General features: G+C 39.9%; 12 protein-coding genes and 1 non-coding gene across 13 annotated transcripts; 7 read left to right on the top strand and 6 right to left on the bottom strand.

The window, feature by feature from the left end:
• Positions 1-130: 130 nt before the first annotated feature.
• Positions 131-2845, bottom strand: VID28 (glucose-induced degradation complex subunit VID28; the record flags this gene model as incomplete). Its single annotated transcript, XM_018131758.1, has 1 exon — positions 131-2845. The coding sequence occupies one exon, from the start codon at positions 2843-2845 to the stop codon at positions 131-133; it is 2715 nt and encodes a 904-aa protein (XP_017987664.1).
• A 343-nt stretch (positions 2846-3188) lies between these two features.
• SNL1 (Snl1p) lies at positions 3189-3737 on the top strand (the record flags this gene model as incomplete). The annotated part of the gene is made up of 1 exon (XM_018131757.1): positions 3189-3737. One exon carries the CDS (start codon positions 3189-3191, stop codon positions 3735-3737), a length of 549 nt encoding a protein of 182 aa, XP_017987665.1.
• Positions 3738-4156: 419 nt separating this feature from the next.
• Positions 4157-5923, top strand: BAR1 (aspartyl protease BAR1; the record flags this gene model as incomplete). Its single annotated transcript, XM_018131756.1, has 1 exon — positions 4157-5923. One exon carries the CDS (start codon positions 4157-4159, stop codon positions 5921-5923), a length of 1767 nt encoding a protein of 588 aa, XP_017987666.1.
• A 175-nt stretch (positions 5924-6098) lies between these two features.
• Positions 6099-6803, top strand: RIB5 (riboflavin synthase; the record flags this gene model as incomplete). Its single annotated transcript, XM_018131755.1, has 1 exon — positions 6099-6803. The coding sequence occupies one exon, from the start codon at positions 6099-6101 to the stop codon at positions 6801-6803; it is 705 nt and encodes a 234-aa protein (XP_017987667.1).
• A 69-nt stretch (positions 6804-6872) lies between these two features.
• On the bottom strand, positions 6873-8141 carry SQT1 (Sqt1p; the record flags this gene model as incomplete). The annotated part of the gene is made up of 1 exon (XM_018131754.1): positions 6873-8141. One exon carries the CDS (start codon positions 8139-8141, stop codon positions 6873-6875), a length of 1269 nt encoding a protein of 422 aa, XP_017987668.1.
• Positions 8142-8584: 443 nt separating this feature from the next.
• On the top strand, positions 8585-9532 carry STS1 (Sts1p; the record flags this gene model as incomplete). Its single annotated transcript, XM_018131753.1, has 1 exon — positions 8585-9532. The coding sequence occupies one exon, from the start codon at positions 8585-8587 to the stop codon at positions 9530-9532; it is 948 nt and encodes a 315-aa protein (XP_017987669.1).
• A 161-nt stretch (positions 9533-9693) lies between these two features.
• Positions 9694-10127, top strand: RCF3 (Rcf3p; the record flags this gene model as incomplete). The annotated part of the gene is made up of 2 exons (XM_018131752.1): positions 9694-9753; positions 9825-10127. 2 exons carry the CDS (start codon positions 9694-9696, stop codon positions 10125-10127), a joined length of 363 nt encoding a protein of 120 aa, XP_017987670.1.
• A 96-nt stretch (positions 10128-10223) lies between these two features.
• MTC4 (Mtc4p) lies at positions 10224-11816 on the bottom strand (the record flags this gene model as incomplete). The annotated part of the gene is made up of 1 exon (XM_018131751.1): positions 10224-11816. The coding sequence occupies one exon, from the start codon at positions 11814-11816 to the stop codon at positions 10224-10226; it is 1593 nt and encodes a 530-aa protein (XP_017987671.1).
• A 194-nt stretch (positions 11817-12010) lies between these two features.
• On the top strand, positions 12011-12553 carry TRS20 (TRAPP subunit TRS20; the record flags this gene model as incomplete). Its single annotated transcript, XM_018131750.1, has 1 exon — positions 12011-12553. The coding sequence occupies one exon, from the start codon at positions 12011-12013 to the stop codon at positions 12551-12553; it is 543 nt and encodes a 180-aa protein (XP_017987672.1).
• Positions 12554-12667: 114 nt separating this feature from the next.
• Positions 12668-14218, bottom strand: DSN1 (MIND complex subunit DSN1; the record flags this gene model as incomplete). The annotated part of the gene is made up of 1 exon (XM_018131749.1): positions 12668-14218. One exon carries the CDS (start codon positions 14216-14218, stop codon positions 12668-12670), a length of 1551 nt encoding a protein of 516 aa, XP_017987673.1.
• A 330-nt stretch (positions 14219-14548) lies between these two features.
• On the bottom strand, positions 14549-14923 carry SRB6 (Srb6p; the record flags this gene model as incomplete). The annotated part of the gene is made up of 1 exon (XM_018131748.1): positions 14549-14923. The coding sequence occupies one exon, from the start codon at positions 14921-14923 to the stop codon at positions 14549-14551; it is 375 nt and encodes a 124-aa protein (XP_017987674.1).
• Positions 14924-15124: 201 nt separating this feature from the next.
• Positions 15125-15595, bottom strand: DUT1 (bifunctional dITP/dUTP diphosphatase; the record flags this gene model as incomplete). Its single annotated transcript, XM_018131747.1, has 1 exon — positions 15125-15595. One exon carries the CDS (start codon positions 15593-15595, stop codon positions 15125-15127), a length of 471 nt encoding a protein of 156 aa, XP_017987675.1.
• A 609-nt stretch (positions 15596-16204) lies between these two features.
• On the top strand, positions 16205-16275 carry AW171_hschr42583. The gene has a single exon. It is a non-coding gene; the product is annotated as a tRNA-Gly (tRNA).
• The last annotated feature ends 715 nt before the right edge of the window (positions 16276-16990 follow it).

Here is a 16990-nt window from a genome sequence, read left to right on the forward strand (position 1 = left end):
ATTCTAAAGGCTTATATATATGTCCATAAAGCCCATGCTCATCACGAGTAATCACGAGTAATTACATCGCATTCCACGAACTACAAAGTCAACGGATTCTAATGCCACAGAGGATCACCAAGTCATGTGATTAAGTATTTGAACCGCCTTTCCGTAACATATCCATATGGAACAATAGAGTCCTTGCTCTCTCACGCACATTCAGGAATTCATCAAATGTTCGTTCATGTATTAGTTCGTAGAATCCAATCTTTTCTAACCTTCTGTACCTTGTAAGTGCCGGATTCCTGGCATTTGGTGAACTCACCGGGAAACGCACGAACTCAGCATCATCAACATCAACTCCTTCATCATCTGCATCTGCATTATCTTCCGAGTCATCTGAAAATGAGGCACCTGTTGTCGCTTCTAAACGTGCAGACCGCAAATCTGAGGGATGTCTTATAGACGAATCGCTTGTTGGAGCAGTCGGCGTGTACTCAATAGGGGCACTGTGAGTATAGCTGCTGAACGATGAGTTCCAGATGAGATTCGTTAGCATCCAAATGCAGCCTAACTTGGCCTCCTCGTTATTACAGTACCTGCTGCAATTTTCTCTCGATTCGGATAGTATTGTCTTAACTATTTCCAATAATTCCTCTTGTTCTATGACCATGTGCCGCTTGCTCTCGTTTATCACTGTAAAATTGACAATAATGTGAATAATAGAGACAATGGTACCCATCTGATGAGAGTTTTTAGGATCTAATGTACGCAATTTGTGGGTTAGGAACTCGAAAAGGTAGGTTGAACGCATAACGTATTTGGAGAGTTCGGTGTCCTCACAGTTAACCTGAGACTGTTTATCCACAAAGTGATACAAAAGCATGTTAATAACTTTTCTAGAGTTGCAGGTTAAATTCCGAAGTAGCTGAAAGCACTGCTCTTGCACTGCTGAGTTTTTGTCATTGATATATTCTAGTATCGTGTCCATTGGGATAACCTTTAATAGATCAAGTTTATCCTCCGTACTAGAGTTGTATATTAGATGCTTTAGCATCCAAAGGACGTTAACTTTTACTGCACCGATGTTAGCCGGTGGGAACCGCTGCTTGTAAAGTTCATATTCTTCGTTACAAATGGCCTGGTCATTAAATATCGGATCAACTAAAATATCATGGGCCATTTGCAGTACACCATGTTTAACCATGTACACCTGTAAGTTGGAGAACTCCATCGCAAAGTTGGAAATTACAGCAAAAACCATAGCCAAAATTTCCATTTCCGCGGTTAAAAGCTCGTCACTAGCGAAGCTGGCACGCTTTAGCAAGGTGTATATTGTCTCCGCTAATTGCAGCAATTGGTCACCGAGAAGTGTCCGTCTTAATCTAGTCCGTAACGAGTTTACACTCCTAGAAAATGATTTTAAGAGGGTTACCCATTGCAAAGTTAATTTGCTTGTGTAAAATGGTGGCATCGAGTCTTCTGGTGATAGGGAAAGTTGCATTTTTTCAGTATTCAATAAAAACATGCTCAACAAATCCAAATGAGTCTGTAACGCATGCTCTAAATGTTGCATTAGGCGACCATCTTCCAATAACAATAGGCGGCACTTCTCATCGTTGCTTGTCACCTGAGAGAACAACTTAAGATACGAGGTAATTGTGGCCAAAGAAGCAGCGGTTTGGTAGTCTAAAGATAAGCATTTAACAAACACAGTTATTAACCCATGGAGAATATTTGTGCGATAAAGAAATTCAATGACTTCATTGTTTAGCGGATTTTGACTGTTAAAATATGAAATTAGCTTCGTGATCGTATCTATTGGAGAAAGCCACCATGGAACATCACTATAATTAACAAGGTTAATTAGTGTAGGTAACCACAACTGTAAAGGCTGCATTGGAAGCTTGTTTTTGGGATTGAAGAAGTATGGGGTAGATAGGAAGTATACCGCACATGATCTCAAATTGATATTATTAGATTTCAATAGACTAGCAATGAATATAGTAAATGAGGTGTTGAGCCATAGGTTTGATCGTGTAGGATTAACTTTAAATGTCTCCACATATAATACAACTGTTAGCCAGAAGAGTGCCTCATCTAATGGGTTGTAGATTTCTACACCATTCGGAGCGCTAGTAAATGGTAGCGGTTCGTTAGGGTAAAGACCCTTATTACTAGTCGGTTGAAACGGCTCTTGGTGCGCTTTATGAGGAATGCTTAGTTGTATAACATATTTGCAATCCAATTGAGGGATATAAGTCTCCACGATAGAAAGCAACAATGTCTCCAAAGATTCTACTACGTCCGGCGGAAGACGATCCTCATGTCCACATTTCAAAACCAATATCGACAATTCAAAAATCGTTGAAGCCCAAAGTACGCTACGTTCGTCTGAGCACATCGGTCGGCTTTCGCTTAAATAGGACGACAAGAGCTTACCAAAACATTCGGGAACAGACCCATGTACATCAATAGAATCTGTTTTGTAGTGTATATCACAGTTATTAAGACATAAATTAACCAATTTAGCTGTCTTGTAGCATAACTCAATAGGACAATCCTCATTTAACTCTATTGATTGTAATATTTTAGCAACAGTATCGGCATAATGAAAGTCAAGTTGATTTCGAATATCTGGATCCAAATTCATTAGACTCAAAAGCAAATCCAAACTTTCAAGTTTTAATTTAGTATCAGAGTAATCTATACCAATTAGTTTATAGATCAACTTTGCATCCTTATGAAATATTTGTAATTTGCATATTTGATCACCAACCATCCGATTCTTTAAATTGCAAACAAAAGTTAAGTCAATATCAGCATATTGATGGGAGATATTTTTGTCTATACAGTCTGCCATATTCTATTAAAGTCCCCTTGCTTCCTGGAACATAAAGCAGCTTAATTCTTGTAAACTAAAGTGTTAATGACGTTTAAGACTATCCCAGAACCCCTAGTTTGATGTCAATATATATCATTTTGGTGTATGGGTTTATGGCACGTGAGCGACACAGAGCTGAACTGGACACTTATGGTTTAGATGTGTTCAGCAAGCTCACTTTACTTGATTCTATCTCTTTGAAGTAGTTCTCTTATTTGTGCCTTGTTCTGTGCTTTTATTCTGTCCGTAAGAAAGCGAAATAACTTCACCAACTCAAATAAAACTATCATATCTTACTCGCTTAGGAGGCCGCGGAATTGAAATGGAACAGATAATTGGTCACGCGCGTGATATCTATAATAGCGGGGTTAAGAGACATGTGGATTCATTTTTTGGGCCGCTGATCAAAAAGCATTCTAATGACCAAATGGCATTAGCTGTTGCATCAACCATTGGCGCTTTATTAATGACTTACGTGGTCTGCAGTAAGTTTGTCAGAAATGGTAAGAGCAAAGCCGGTGTCAAAAAGAGCAAGAAGAAGAGGTCTAAGGGGAACGGTTTTACTGAATACCAGAAGAAACAACCTTTGACATTGGAAGAGAAAATCGATAAGGTTCTGGAGAAGTTCAATACGGAGTATAAGAGCGGTATCGAAAACCTGGTAGCGACTTTCGAAGCTGAGACTGAGAGTCATGTATACCAGTGCAATTTTTACAACGAAATGCTTTTGAAGCTTTTGATTGAATTGGATGGAATAGACTTAGCGGGTGTTACCGGAGAAAGGAAGTTACTACTGAAAAAGAACCGGAAAGATGCGATTATGCAGATACAGCAACAGTTGAAAACTATCGACAAGCTGAGATTAACTTAGGTGTTTTCTTTTCGTTATCTAAGTCAGAGACGTGGAGATTCGCAATTGTATCTAGTGAGACTGTAAATTAATTAGAATAGCCTTGCTGTAAAGTTATGCGCTTTCCTTTAGCGTCATCACCAGGATAAAAGGAATGTTGCCAATAGTTTGGGCAACTGAAACAAAGCTAATGTTAAGTTTGCGTATACACACGCTGATTTAAACTTTTTACCTCGGTAATTGGGCGGTAGTGATTCACATGAGTGCAGCTATATCTTACTACAATGCTTGTTTCACATAATTATGTAATTACCCAATTGGGTAATTACAAGGTGCATGTATTCATCCATCTTGAGACATATATAAAGGAAGGCAGAGAGATTGCACGATACGACATGTTGAATTAGAGCTCAATATACAAGGTATATGTGTCAGTCAATATGAATTCCATGTGTGCGTTTTTATTTCAGAGTTTTTTATGTTTTTCTACATTAGCGGTTGTGCTTGCAGCCGGCGATGGCCGATATTTAAGTCTCAACTTAACAAATGTTGGTGATGTCTACACTGTAGAGGTGGGAGTTGGTACCCCTCCGCAGAAACTGCATGCAATATTGGATACTGGATCTTCTGATATGTGGGTTAAGGCTAGTACTGCTCACGGCGATGAACGCACAATGTATGACTCCCCAACGTTTGACTATACTCGTTCCACTTCCCTACGTAAAACTGGTTACGATTTCTTCATTAATTATATTGATACTTCATCTACTGGTTTTTGGGTAACTGAAAAGGTAACGGTTGGAGATGTCGAACTAGTAGATTTTCAACATGCAGTTGTGAACCACACTACAACATCTGTTCCTGCAATTCTTGGAATTGGTTTTCAAGATGGAGAATCGATAATTGGCTATCCAAATTCACCAAATTTCACTTATCCGAATTTTCCAGTTGCTTTGAAAGAGCAAGGATATATCGATGAGGTTGCATACTCATTGTATCTCGGCGCTGAAGATAGGCAAGATGGTACTCTAACTTTTGGAGCCATTGATCATGCTAGATATGTTGGGAATCTTTATACCTTTCCTGTTGTGAACGTATATCACTTTGTTTCAACGCCAGTTCAATTACATATAACATTGCAAGGTGTTGGAATATCTGAGAGTAATTTTTCTGCTCCAAGAACGTTATATGACGTCCCATCACCTGCACTTGTGGATACTGGTACCAATGGTATCATTGCCCCGGCGAATATTGTGTTTGAAATTGCATCCAAATTAAATGCTGTTTTTGATGACGAACACGATATTTTCGTGTTTGATTGTGACTTATTTGATAAGATTCAGACTACAATCTTGAAATTTAATTTCGGTGACTTAACAATTGATACTCCACTCGCTAATCTTTTGATTACAGCTGAGGATCTAGGTGGTTCTCAATGTGGCTTGTCCCTCATGCCCGATGAACGCAACAGGTTTATCCTAGGTGTACCATTCTTGAGATCTGTTTATGCAGTCTTTGATTTAGAAAGAGCAGAAATCACTTTAGCCCAAGCTAACTTACAACCCGGAGAGCAGGATCTCCAAGTAATTCACGATGAAGTTCCGGGGGCCATTAGGGCAACTGCACAACCATGGGTTTTACCACCTGGGGACAGTCCACCAACGCGGGGGCAGCCATTGAATTCTACCCAAGAGGTACCTAAAGTTCCTGCGGCAACATTGTCTCCTGCTCAAGATTCAAGTGCCAGCCCTCCATCTATCCCAATTACCACTTTTGAGAGCAGCTCGCGCCCTGCTGCCACTCCAAGTACACCTCCAGCGGAAATAACCAAAGTGCCACAGACAGCAAACTGTTCATGTCATAACCCAGAGGTAGACTCTGTCCATGGACTGAAAACCTGTGATGATTCTAGCGTACTGCCTAAACCTTTGCCGGTAAGTATTCAGCATGCCCAGGCTGACTCCCAAAATTCGGTTACTACATTAACGCCAATACCATTACCTGAGCCAACTGATGGGGACCAGACAACACCGTCTCCTGCTATAAATTCTCCAGATATGCCATCAGTTCAATTAATATCTACAATATTAGCCAAGCCAGGCAACTCATCTCCGAGTCAAGATCATATACTGTCCGTGATTGTAGTTACTGAATACAAGACAGTTGAAACTACAGCAACGGTCACGTTAGTGTCATGTGCAGTATAATATAATGGCAACAAAGAGGTTAGGAAGTCGAGTAATATTATGGTTAAAAACGTATTTTGTATTCATATTAGATAATATTTGTTTTAGTAGTAGTTTTTTGGTACGTAACTATTAATTTCATGACATGATGTAAGTACTCAAAGAAACAATAAAACTAAACAACTACGGTTGGACGATGTTTACCGGAATTGTGGAGCATATTGGAACTGTAGCTGAGTATAAGGAATTTGATACATCAGAGTCTGGTGGTAATGGCGTCTCTGTAACTATTTCTGATGCTGCGCAAATATTAAATGACTGTCACATTGGCGATTCAATCGCATGCAATGGTATATGTTTGACAGTAACTGAATTCGATGCAGATAGTTTCAAAGTAGGTTTATCTCCTGAAACAGTTAACAGAACCGAGGTGTCATCTTGGAACACAGGTACTAAGGTTAACTTAGAAAGGGCAGTCTCAGGTGATGTAAGGTTTGGTGGGCATTACGTGCAAGGCCATGTTGACACAACTGCTAAAATTGTATCGAAAGAGAAAGATGCTAACTCTCTCATATTTGGATTTGCCTTGCGTGACAGGAGTTACGCAAGATTTATAGTCGAGAAAGGCTATGTAGCTATTGATGGAGTTTCATTGACAATCACCAAAATAGATTCTGACGATACATTCTACATTTCTATGATCGCCCATACCCAGGAGCATGTAGCAATTCCTCTCAAGAAGATTGGGGATGAGGTTAACATAGAAGTAGATGTCACAGGGAAGATGATTGACAGGCAAATACAGTCGCACCTTGAAGCGCAAATTTCGAATGAAAACTCACAGTTGGGTAAGATGGTCTCCAGAATAGTTGAGGCCAAGATCAAAGAATTATCTAGATGATTTTTTCTAGTATAGGATTATTATATAGCTGTAGATTTATCTATGTAGTATACAGGAGACCTTTTGCATCTATTGGTACTCGAAAATAAGTGAGACTCCCTCATCACCTGCTGTAATCAGCCTCTTCTTGTCTTCCACCAACACGAAGTCTAACACTCCCAGGTTGTGCCCAACGAATACATGGACTTCCTGGCCCGATCTAGCGTCAAACTGGTACACCTTTCCCACTATACATGAGGCGAACAAGAAGTTGCCGGTAGCATCATCAAACTTCAGCTTCGTGACTGAGTCTGGCAACACAAACTTGTGTCTGGTCCTCCAGGTCTGCGTGTCGTAAAGCAAAATCTCTCCTGATACCAGTCCAAGGGCCATCAGACTCCTCTTTGCAGACCAGGTAATAGACTCGATGGAAGCATCCATCTTTTCTTCACCTTCCTTAACCTCAACTACTGCAGACATGTGCAGCACTGCACCCGTTTGACCGTTGATAATAACTAGCACACCATTGTCAGAACCACATGCTACAATCGGTGTCCCCTTCGTCAACTCTGCTGGTGCATAAGACAGTGTGATCCACGGTGTCTCCAGACCTTTCAATTCAGACGAGGTTACCTTAAAAACGGACTGTCCGGTAAAACAGTTCCACCCCACAATAGTGCTATCTAGCGAACACGTCACCAACGTCAGCATATCCTCTTGAGATTTCTCGTCAATAAAGCGTCCCATAGTGCAGTCCTGCGAATGCATGTATCCGCTCATCAAATGCACAAGCGTGTCGCTTGCCTCATCGATCTGGTAACACCAAACAGACCCATCAACCGCACCAAAGGCAAAATAACCGTCTTTACGAGGATGTACTTCACCCCAAACTATCTCGTCCACCTCCTGCAGCTCGGCTATTTTCTTCCACTTGGCTCCGCCCTTCATGCTCTTATGCACTAAAACTTGTCCATTCATGTCCATCGTCACAAGATATTTTCCACTCGCGGTAAATGCAGCTTGGATAACAGACTCACTGTGTTCCACTGTCGAGACCACTTTGACCTCCTTATGATGACTTGTCCAAAGTCTCGCCCTATTATCTCCACCACCTGTAACAGCAAGCGGCAACGAGGGGTGGTGGGAAACCGTAAATACTGAATCGCTGTGTTCGTCAAAATAACTCCAGGAATTGTTGGACATATCAATCTCAATAGTTTCCTCCCCATCTTCATCGTCTATATCCATCATTTTATCCTCAGCATCGTCACCAACCTCTTGCGCAACTTCATCAACCTCAATAAACTCCTCTTGGGGAACTGATTCTAGTTCTTCAGGGGTTTCTTCGTGACTATCCATTCTACACTAATGAGAACCTATCCAATAGTATACAACCCTCAAGCAAGCACTTCTCACGCGTCTGATTGTCAGTTTGTCAGCTCATCTCATCACAAATTTTTCACTTATATGGGAAAAAGAAACACCGTATTAAAAGCCTGGTAAGCAAAATAGCTGCCGCAAGCACAGTTAAAGGCGGACTTTTCAGCATTTAGTATCATATAGAGTTCTACTAAGTATCATATTGTGGTGGCGACCTTCAAAATCACATATCTGAACGTGAAGTAGTCATTCTTTACCAAAAGTACCTACATGTGAACTGCTTTTCTATGTAGCTACACTAAGGACAAAAAAACGTCCAGTTTTGATTGCATAGTTGTTACTACAACCAACACGTAATAAGGCTCTTAGAAACACATATCCATATTATAAGTGGATTAATTATATATATAAGTAACTGCATAATGAGCCAGTCTGTAGGCTTTGATTGGGGGTTCGTTGGAAATGGAACGGTAAATTCAAATAATAGCGGCGGGAATTCTGCCACCGGTACTAGCGCCACTGTAGGGGGCCACATAGGTCAAAACAATAATTATAAAGTATCCAAACCTAGGTTAAAAAGACGATTCACGAACGATGAAGTGCCACAACAAGCTCACACAACAAGAAGGGTTGCAAAACGAAAGGCGGTTCATTATAATGTTATTCAGGGTCAACCGCTCCCTGTTTCGAGAGCTATTGAAATAATGGACCGGGAAACTTTGCAAACTACTTTGATGCAGCTTCTCACACTGCATCCAGAAATCCACGACTCATTTGCTCGAGTTCAACCGAATACGCATGATATGGACAAGTTGACGGGGTTATTGGAACGGAAGTTGCAGGCGGTCTACGATCATATTCCGTATTCTAAGTATGGAGATATGTTAAATGATTACGCCTTTGTTAGGACTAAGGCAGCTATGCTTGAGTTTCTCAACTGTTTGATCGACTGCCTTTTGGAATCTATTCCTCCACGTTCACCGAACTTGATGCAGTCATTCAAGTTCTTAGTGTATGGGACGAGACTTTTGACGCAGGTGCCGCAGTTTGAAACGCAGTCAAATAACTACTATAAGAATATCTGTTACGAACAAGTGGCTGAGATCTGGAGTTCTTTGATTAAACATGCCTCCGCTGATATCAACTTTTTGTCTAGCAAACCGGGCTTAATGCATTACCTTGAGGAGTTGAAGCTGCTCAATAAGCAGACCAAAGGTAAACTAGATGCAGCGGTGCATATATTCACTTTGGTTGTTGAAGACCAACGTTGCATACCCGCGGCTGTCCCAGTCGCTGGTGTTGCTGATCCGGGATCCGCAGCTGATGAACTAGGAAACAACAGTAACATTGTTTGTAATAACATTGCTTGAATCATATGTTATCCTAGGTAATGATGAGCACATAAATACTTATATTTCTATATATTACATATTGCAATGAATCATTTTGTAACGCACTCACTACAATCTTTTTCTTTGGAGCTGTCCTTTAATTCCTTGTGGTCGCAAGTAACCAGAATACTGTATGCGAGATGGGACAGCTGAAACCAATCCATTATGATCAACAAACTGTCAGGCAGCTCTCACATGAGGTATGATTCTATTCTTGCGCTTGCGGCGCTTTCGTGTCGTTTTCTGGCAGGTTACTAATAATATGTTATAGATTATAATCGCTTCATGCGTAGGAGCGCTATACGGAGCAGCCATCAGTATATCGACAGCATTATTAATGAGGAGGTATTCTAGTGTATATCGAAATGTTAAGAATCAGGTACGTGTGTTTTACCACTGCTCCTGGATTAGTATGGGGGCCGTGTTCAATGCTGATAAGCAAGTTGTAAGATTTCAAGGTAAGTACTATGCTAATGAAATGAAAAGGAGGGAAAGGATCCTTGATGAAGCAGCTGAACGGGGAATCTTTCTTGAGGAGGATGATGTTGTTTTATCCACTGCGGGTAAGAATTGATCTATGTGAAACGTAAGTGTTATGAGAACTACCTAATAAAAAACTAAATGCAGTCGAAATTTAGAAATCACAACGTTACTTTATACCTAGATAGCTCTAGCTGCTGGATTTTAAGACTTTTATTAGGGCTACTATGATAGTCTTAAAGATTTTGGCGATGGAAAACAGAAACCATGTAATGCGAAGTATGACAATGATTAAATATTCCAAAAGTCTGTAGGCTAAAGAAGATAATCCACTAGTTCGGCTAGTTCTTAATATCCCAAACCTATCCAAGTCGTCCTTGAACGCCTTTAACCGTAACGTGAGGGCACTATTCACTTCTGATAGGAGTCTATCGCTTTTTGAAATTAGAATATCAATTCTAACTGAATATTCATTTACCAACTTGGCCATCGAACCATGGCATATTTCTGAAGACTCAGCCAACAGGGACTCGTAATGTTTCAGGGTTTCGTCCTTTTCAGGGATAGTTGACTTTAAAGTCTCACAATCATTTTTTACAGAAGAGCACTGAGTAAGCAGTTGCGCCTCCCTCTGTCGTATTATGGTCTGCTTTCGCCTTACCAGTTTCCAACTATAAGATAAATAGGCCAATCTTTTTCTTTGCTTCAGTACAAGCGGATTGGTTACATCTGATGTTGAATTTAGGTATGGCCTCTCTGTAACTGCAATTTCTTCGCCTGCTTCGTCTTCACCTTTTTCACCTCCTTCACTTTCTTCACCTTCTTCTTCATCTTCCTCTCTGCCTTTAATATGAGCAATCTTAACGCTCTCAAATATGTTGTTCGAACTTTCATGTACTTCGTCAATAGGAGTCTCAATCTGGTCAATTACGTAGCGCGGAAAATCGTCTAGTGCTAGCTCCTGAGATTCTAACTTACCATGTTTAACGGGTGCTTTTGACAGCTTAGATAACAGCGTTCTTTTAAACTTCACAGATGGGTTAGAGTGAGTGTTTGAAGAGTTGCTGGTTGTCTTGGACAATTCTTTAGACCTAGACGTCAAATCTGTACCCCATGTATTCGTATTTTGTTTCTCAAGGCTGGACCCATGACTTGATTGGACCGATTTTCTAGGTTGATAGTAATGACTAAAAGACAATTGGTTTGATCCTCTTCGCCTTGTAGGGAACCACAGTGTCCCATCGGGTTTCCGTAACTCATGCCAATGGTTAACCATCCAAATACTATCACAAGACCTCTCGTATATATCAACAAACCAAGGAAATGGTTTAGTACGATGACTAAAAGCAGTAATCGCAATTAAAGGGTGTCTGGCAGCATTGATGGTTGTTGACGGATATTGAGCATAGTTCTTGCGCACCTTCCTATTCCTGATAACTTGCAAAGGATTGTATATCCCCTCCACTCCTTCGTGCAAGTGAGTCTCATTTTTTGAAGTAATTGACTTATCCAAAAGGTAATAATAAAGTTCCAAATACAACCTTACTCGCTCCGCATTTTCCCTTGTACTCCTGGAGTATTTCATCAAAGCTTCTTTCCAAGGTTCCGAGACATCCTTCTTGCCTAACTTATTCTCTGATGTTGCAACTTTATCGGTATCAACGTTTAAATCCTCGAGGAGTCCACTTTTAAGGTCGAGTAATATTTGAGTAGCGTTCTTAATTTCCCTGTCACTATAGCAATATCTGGGTTCTGTTATTTCAAAAGTAAACCTATCAGACATTCCTCTACATTCTAGTTATAGCTAAGTTCCAATTAATCACTGCATAAGTTAATTCTGGAACTTAGTTATACTTTAATGATCTTCGAGGGATTTGAAGTTGTCGTGTATAAACTTGCAAGGGTTTTTCATATTTTAAAAATATTACATTAGCATATAAAAACGTACAATAGCAAACTTTGAAGAATTAATACAATATGCCGTTTTATTTCGCTATAATCGGTCACAAAGATAATGCTATATACTCAGCTGAGTTTACTTTACCTCAGCAACCGTTTACTCTGGAATTACAGGATTTAAATCCATTTATTTTGCATGCTTCGTTAGACGTAATAGAAGATCTCCAATGGCAAGCTACAAACTCTAATGCATTGACTTCGAATAACTCAGGTTTGGTAGCTACGACTGGGACATCTTTTTTGAGGTCTAGACATAGTCATAGTAGCGAAGGTGGACCTGGGAGTTGTTATCTTTCGAAAGTTGACCATTTTTATGGCCTTGCTATTACTGGTTATATTACGTATGGGAATATTAAATTTGTGATGGTTCATGGGAATAGTAGTTCTCCGAATACTGTCGCTACTGTTGATGATGGTGTAGTGAAAAGTTTTTATAAGGAGGTCCACGAGCTGTATATAAAGACGTTGCTAAACCCTTTCTACAAAGTCGATGCACCTATAACCAGTCCGGTTTTTGACTCTAAGGTTAGAGCGCTGGCGAAAAAATATCTAATAAGGTGATGAATCGCGGTTGGAGCAAGACGATTAGCATTAATATTGTCAGATATTATTACATATATGCATAAATTTACGAAAACTGATAATTATTTGAAAAGTCGCAGTGTATTTGACCTCCTAAGAATGCTGTTGATCATTTGAAGCCATTAGTTTGCTGAGACTAAGTAGGAGCTTTCTAGTGAATTGCTTAGTTTCCGTGGGTTTTTTGGGGATGGTTTTCTTTGTTAATGTCCGGGAGACTGCTCCTGATTTTATTTGAATCGTTTTATTTAGTAGTCTTGCGTGTGAGTGCAAGAGGTGTGCAGAGCCATACAACGTGTCAATGCGCCTTGAAAAACCGAGCTTCACATCTTCAATCTTCGGTACAGGCGGTAAATTAAACCTTCCTGGCTCCGTGGGGACTTGCGTCGGCTTTCGCAGAGCCTCCCAGTTTGTCTGATATGTATTATCATCAAGAACAGTTGACCATCGCTGAATTTCAGACTTCAGTTTTGATATCTTTTCCTCTAGAATACGAACGTTCTCTAGGTTCTGAATGTTCTTTTCATTGGGGATCTTAACTAGTTTTAATTTCCTCTTCGCAGTACGGCGAGCACCTGGCTCCTTATCTTCATTATCGTCATCAAATAATTCGCGTAACACAGTATCCTCAGTGTCATCGCGGTATTGCTCTTCTTCAACGATGTTATTGCAATCCCAGTCAACATCAATTTTTCCCTTTCTAAGGTCCTGTACAAACTCTCTCAGTATCACCATTCTAATTCTTCTAGGATTAATATATGTTGAGTTGTTTTCATTCGCCGTGATATGTTCATCCTGTGTCTCCAATTTCCTCAGGCATCTAATTAGACACCAAATAAATAGTTGTCGTATTTGTAATCCACGGCCAAATGAAGTGTTAGCAATGTGTCGGTAGAAATCCGACTCTGGGACGTCTTTATGAGGCGAAATAACTTCAGACTTCATTACATCTACATTTTCTTCACCTTGTAACGATAGCATAGAAAGACGGCGACCGCGCTGAGCCATTATAGTTCTTCTGCGCTCCCTTGAATACCCAGGGTTTCTCGCTTCCTGGGCATAATATCCTGGATACATCTGTGGTGGTGGTGGCATCAATTGACTGCTACTCCGGTGAGGGTAAAAGGGCTGCGTGGAAGTATTAGGATATCCTTGCATGGATGAGGGAAGGTTGTTAGCCTGCTTTTGAGGAGAGGCAGTTGTAGGCAGCATGTGATGGGGAGCCAGCGCTGGCATAGGATAATAATACATATAGGGCATATATTGAGGAGGGGGAGGCTGAACATACTCATTAACAGGTGGAGGAAGCTGTGGATGTTGCATTGAGCTGTTAAAATTATCCATCCATTTTGCATTTTGCATGTTCTGTAGAGAATCTAACCGCTCACCTAATGCACCATTTTTACTCTTCCGGCGTTTGAACTTGAAATCTTCATCGGCCTCAAAGCTGGAATGTGGCTTCATACGTGTATATTCATTATCTATCTGTGCATCTTCATCTACATTTCCATTTGTTTGGCTGGAATCATAGGCGCTACTATTACGTTTTAATTCGGCAGGTTCAGTAGGCAACATATGAACTCGTACTCCATGAAAGCCAGAACGCCTTCTTCGCGGAGACGTAGAATAAAAATCTTCTTGGCTCATGTAAATTTAATTAACGCGAAATTAATAGTAAAGTACTTTTGATGGGCGATTCAGATATAATGTTCGCGTCTGGTATATGGCATTACAACGCTTAAACTTCAATATCAATTAACTTTGTTTACAAAGTTTTCCGTGTCCAGTGATAATCGCCACTGGTCGTTACAAACACGATGATTCGCAGCTCTTGTAACCTCCAAAAGTCTTTGTTTGATCTTCAGGTACTTCTATCTTTTCATTTGTATATAGTTTGCTTTGTTGTGTTACTTTCCGCCAAATAAGCACAAATACTGGCTTTAACACAGGCTAGGACTAATAGTTCGGAAATTCCTCTCACAAAAATCCAGGATTAAATATCTTATCTATAGCTGTGCTTAGCATCTGCTCACACTTCTCATAGTCCAAAGTTTGTCTACGATCCTGTTCCTCATTAGTTACTTGACCTAATACCCACTTTTCTCGGATGGAACGTGTGATAACTAATAGATCCTGCACACCCTTGATCAGTTGCAGCGTGTGTGAATGTACCAGCATAACACCTGTTGTTGCAATCGTAGCTACAGAGTCTTCGTTGTCTTCATGTTCGTTGCTATCGGCTCCTTCCAAGCGTGAATGATCAATCGATGATAGTTTGACTAATTGAGAAAGAGTCTGGGATAAAACTTCTGTGGTACGATCCAGTTTATCTAATAGAGACTGGTTACTCATCTTATAACTGCTACTTATAAACAATACAAACCTTGAACCTATGTCATACGCAAGTGAGAATTATCAGTCTAACTGTAAAATTCTTGGACTCAAAATATAAGTTCACGTGATTTATAAATTGAGATGAGCATAAAGTCCGTTATGTAGATCCAACTTGTAGTAAATGGTCCCTGTATTTGAATTAAACCTTAGGCGCTGTGCCTATTTACCAGTTGAGCCGAATCCTCCCTCGCCTCTAGCACTTTCATCTAAAGAATCAACTACAACGACTTCTGCGTCGTCTATAATCCTTTCCAAAATCAATTGAGCAATGCGGTCACCCTTCTTGATTTCAACGTCTACGTCAGAATGGTTAAAGAGAACAACTTTCACTTCACCAGTGTAGTCTCTATCAACAACGCCTGCGCCTGTTTGGATGCCATGTTTAACAGCAAGCCCTGATCTTGGAGCAATTCTCCCATATGTGCCAATTGGGACTGTAAATGAAATATCAGTTGAAACAAGTCCTTGACCCCTGGCAGGTATTAAATCGTCCTTAGACGCGTAAATATCGTAACCTGCGGCGGACGATGAGCCTTTGGTTGGTGCAGTGGCATCAGCAGAACGTAATTGAACCTTCAATGTTTGATTTAGCTTTTGCTGCTTCTGTGGTTGTTCTTGAATTTCAGTCATAGGGGCTTCTTGATTAATATGAGGTTTTGTTACTTCTTAAATTTTAACTATTTCACCTAGTTACTCCTATGAGATTATATGTCGCGCGATACATTTTGCAGTTTTTTTTTGGACGCGTTAAGTGAACGAGTAAAAACATAAATAATCGAAACCACAAACGAATGAAACTACACCAGGTGTCCTTTAAGAACTATTGTACATAAAAATATAACTAAGGACTGAATTATTAATAATGTCGCGGGCTATCTAACCGATCACGTGCTAACTTGAAGTTCCTTGGTCACGTGAGTATTAAATGTTCAATGATAGATTAGTTACTATGTATATAGGTCTAATCTAAGTCACTGGCCACGTGTCTTCCTTCGACTCCTAGTCATAATCTCATCTCTAGCTATGGTGGCTTTATATACGTTAGAATATCTAGCTCATCTTCATTTCTACGACAGATCTCGAGTCGGTGCTAGCCCTTACTCTTACTTCTCCATACGGACCTAATCCGGCGCTTCTTTCTAGCTGCTGCCTCCAAGGGGTCTCTATTTGAATCTGCGACAAATAAATATATGTATAGTGCAATCATATTTAGGCAAATACAACCTAACATAACAACAGGCGCAAGTGGTTTAGTGGTAAAATCCAACTTTGCCATAGTTGGGCCCCCGGTTCGATTCCGGGCTTGCGCATTCTTTTTAATTTTTTAGTATAACGTATGAATTTCCTATATAATAAAGTTAAAATTCTAGCTAAGATTGAAAGATCTTCAGGTGAACTCATTCTTCCCATTCCTCAATTGCTAGTTTTATTAATGTTTTAGCTGTTAATGGTTAGTATGTTCCACACTATAAATTAAAACTTTGTATAGTTAGTTGACACCAATTCATGTTTTTGCAACGAAAGACTACTTTTAGGTACATATTTATGTCGATTAACATTAATTCTGGAGCTGTAGCTTTCTTTCTCCAAAACTCGAAAACTACATGAAAGTTTGATGTTCATTAAATCATACGCACTTAGATTTGTCTTTAAGGGCGTTCATAGAATAATTAAAGAATGCAACTTTGTTAGCTATCTTATAGACAAGCACCCAGATCATGTCGTAACTAAACTGCTTCTAATACTCCGCAATCTCGTTTTCACTGAAAAATATTGCGCATTTTCATTCAATTAGTAACTACCACCATATGTGTCATACTGCTTTAATCGTTTTTAACTCTTTGTTTGCATTATTATTCTCTTGAAGACAAGGAAAGTGTAAAACATCAAAGCATGTATTATATTCTACCTTAATCTTGTAACTTGGGTCTAACCCAAGCGTATCTGACAAGTGTTTAACAGTGAGATACTATATTTGAAATATCGCCTCTGGCCTGTCATTTCCCATTTACTGGCATAAACATA

The sequence above is a fragment of the Eremothecium sinecaudum genome, chromosome IV, assembly GCF_001548555.1.
Source record: "Eremothecium sinecaudum strain ATCC 58844 chromosome IV, complete sequence".
Classification (NCBI taxonomy): Eukaryota; Fungi; Ascomycota; class Saccharomycetes; order Saccharomycetales; family Saccharomycetaceae; genus Eremothecium; species Eremothecium sinecaudum.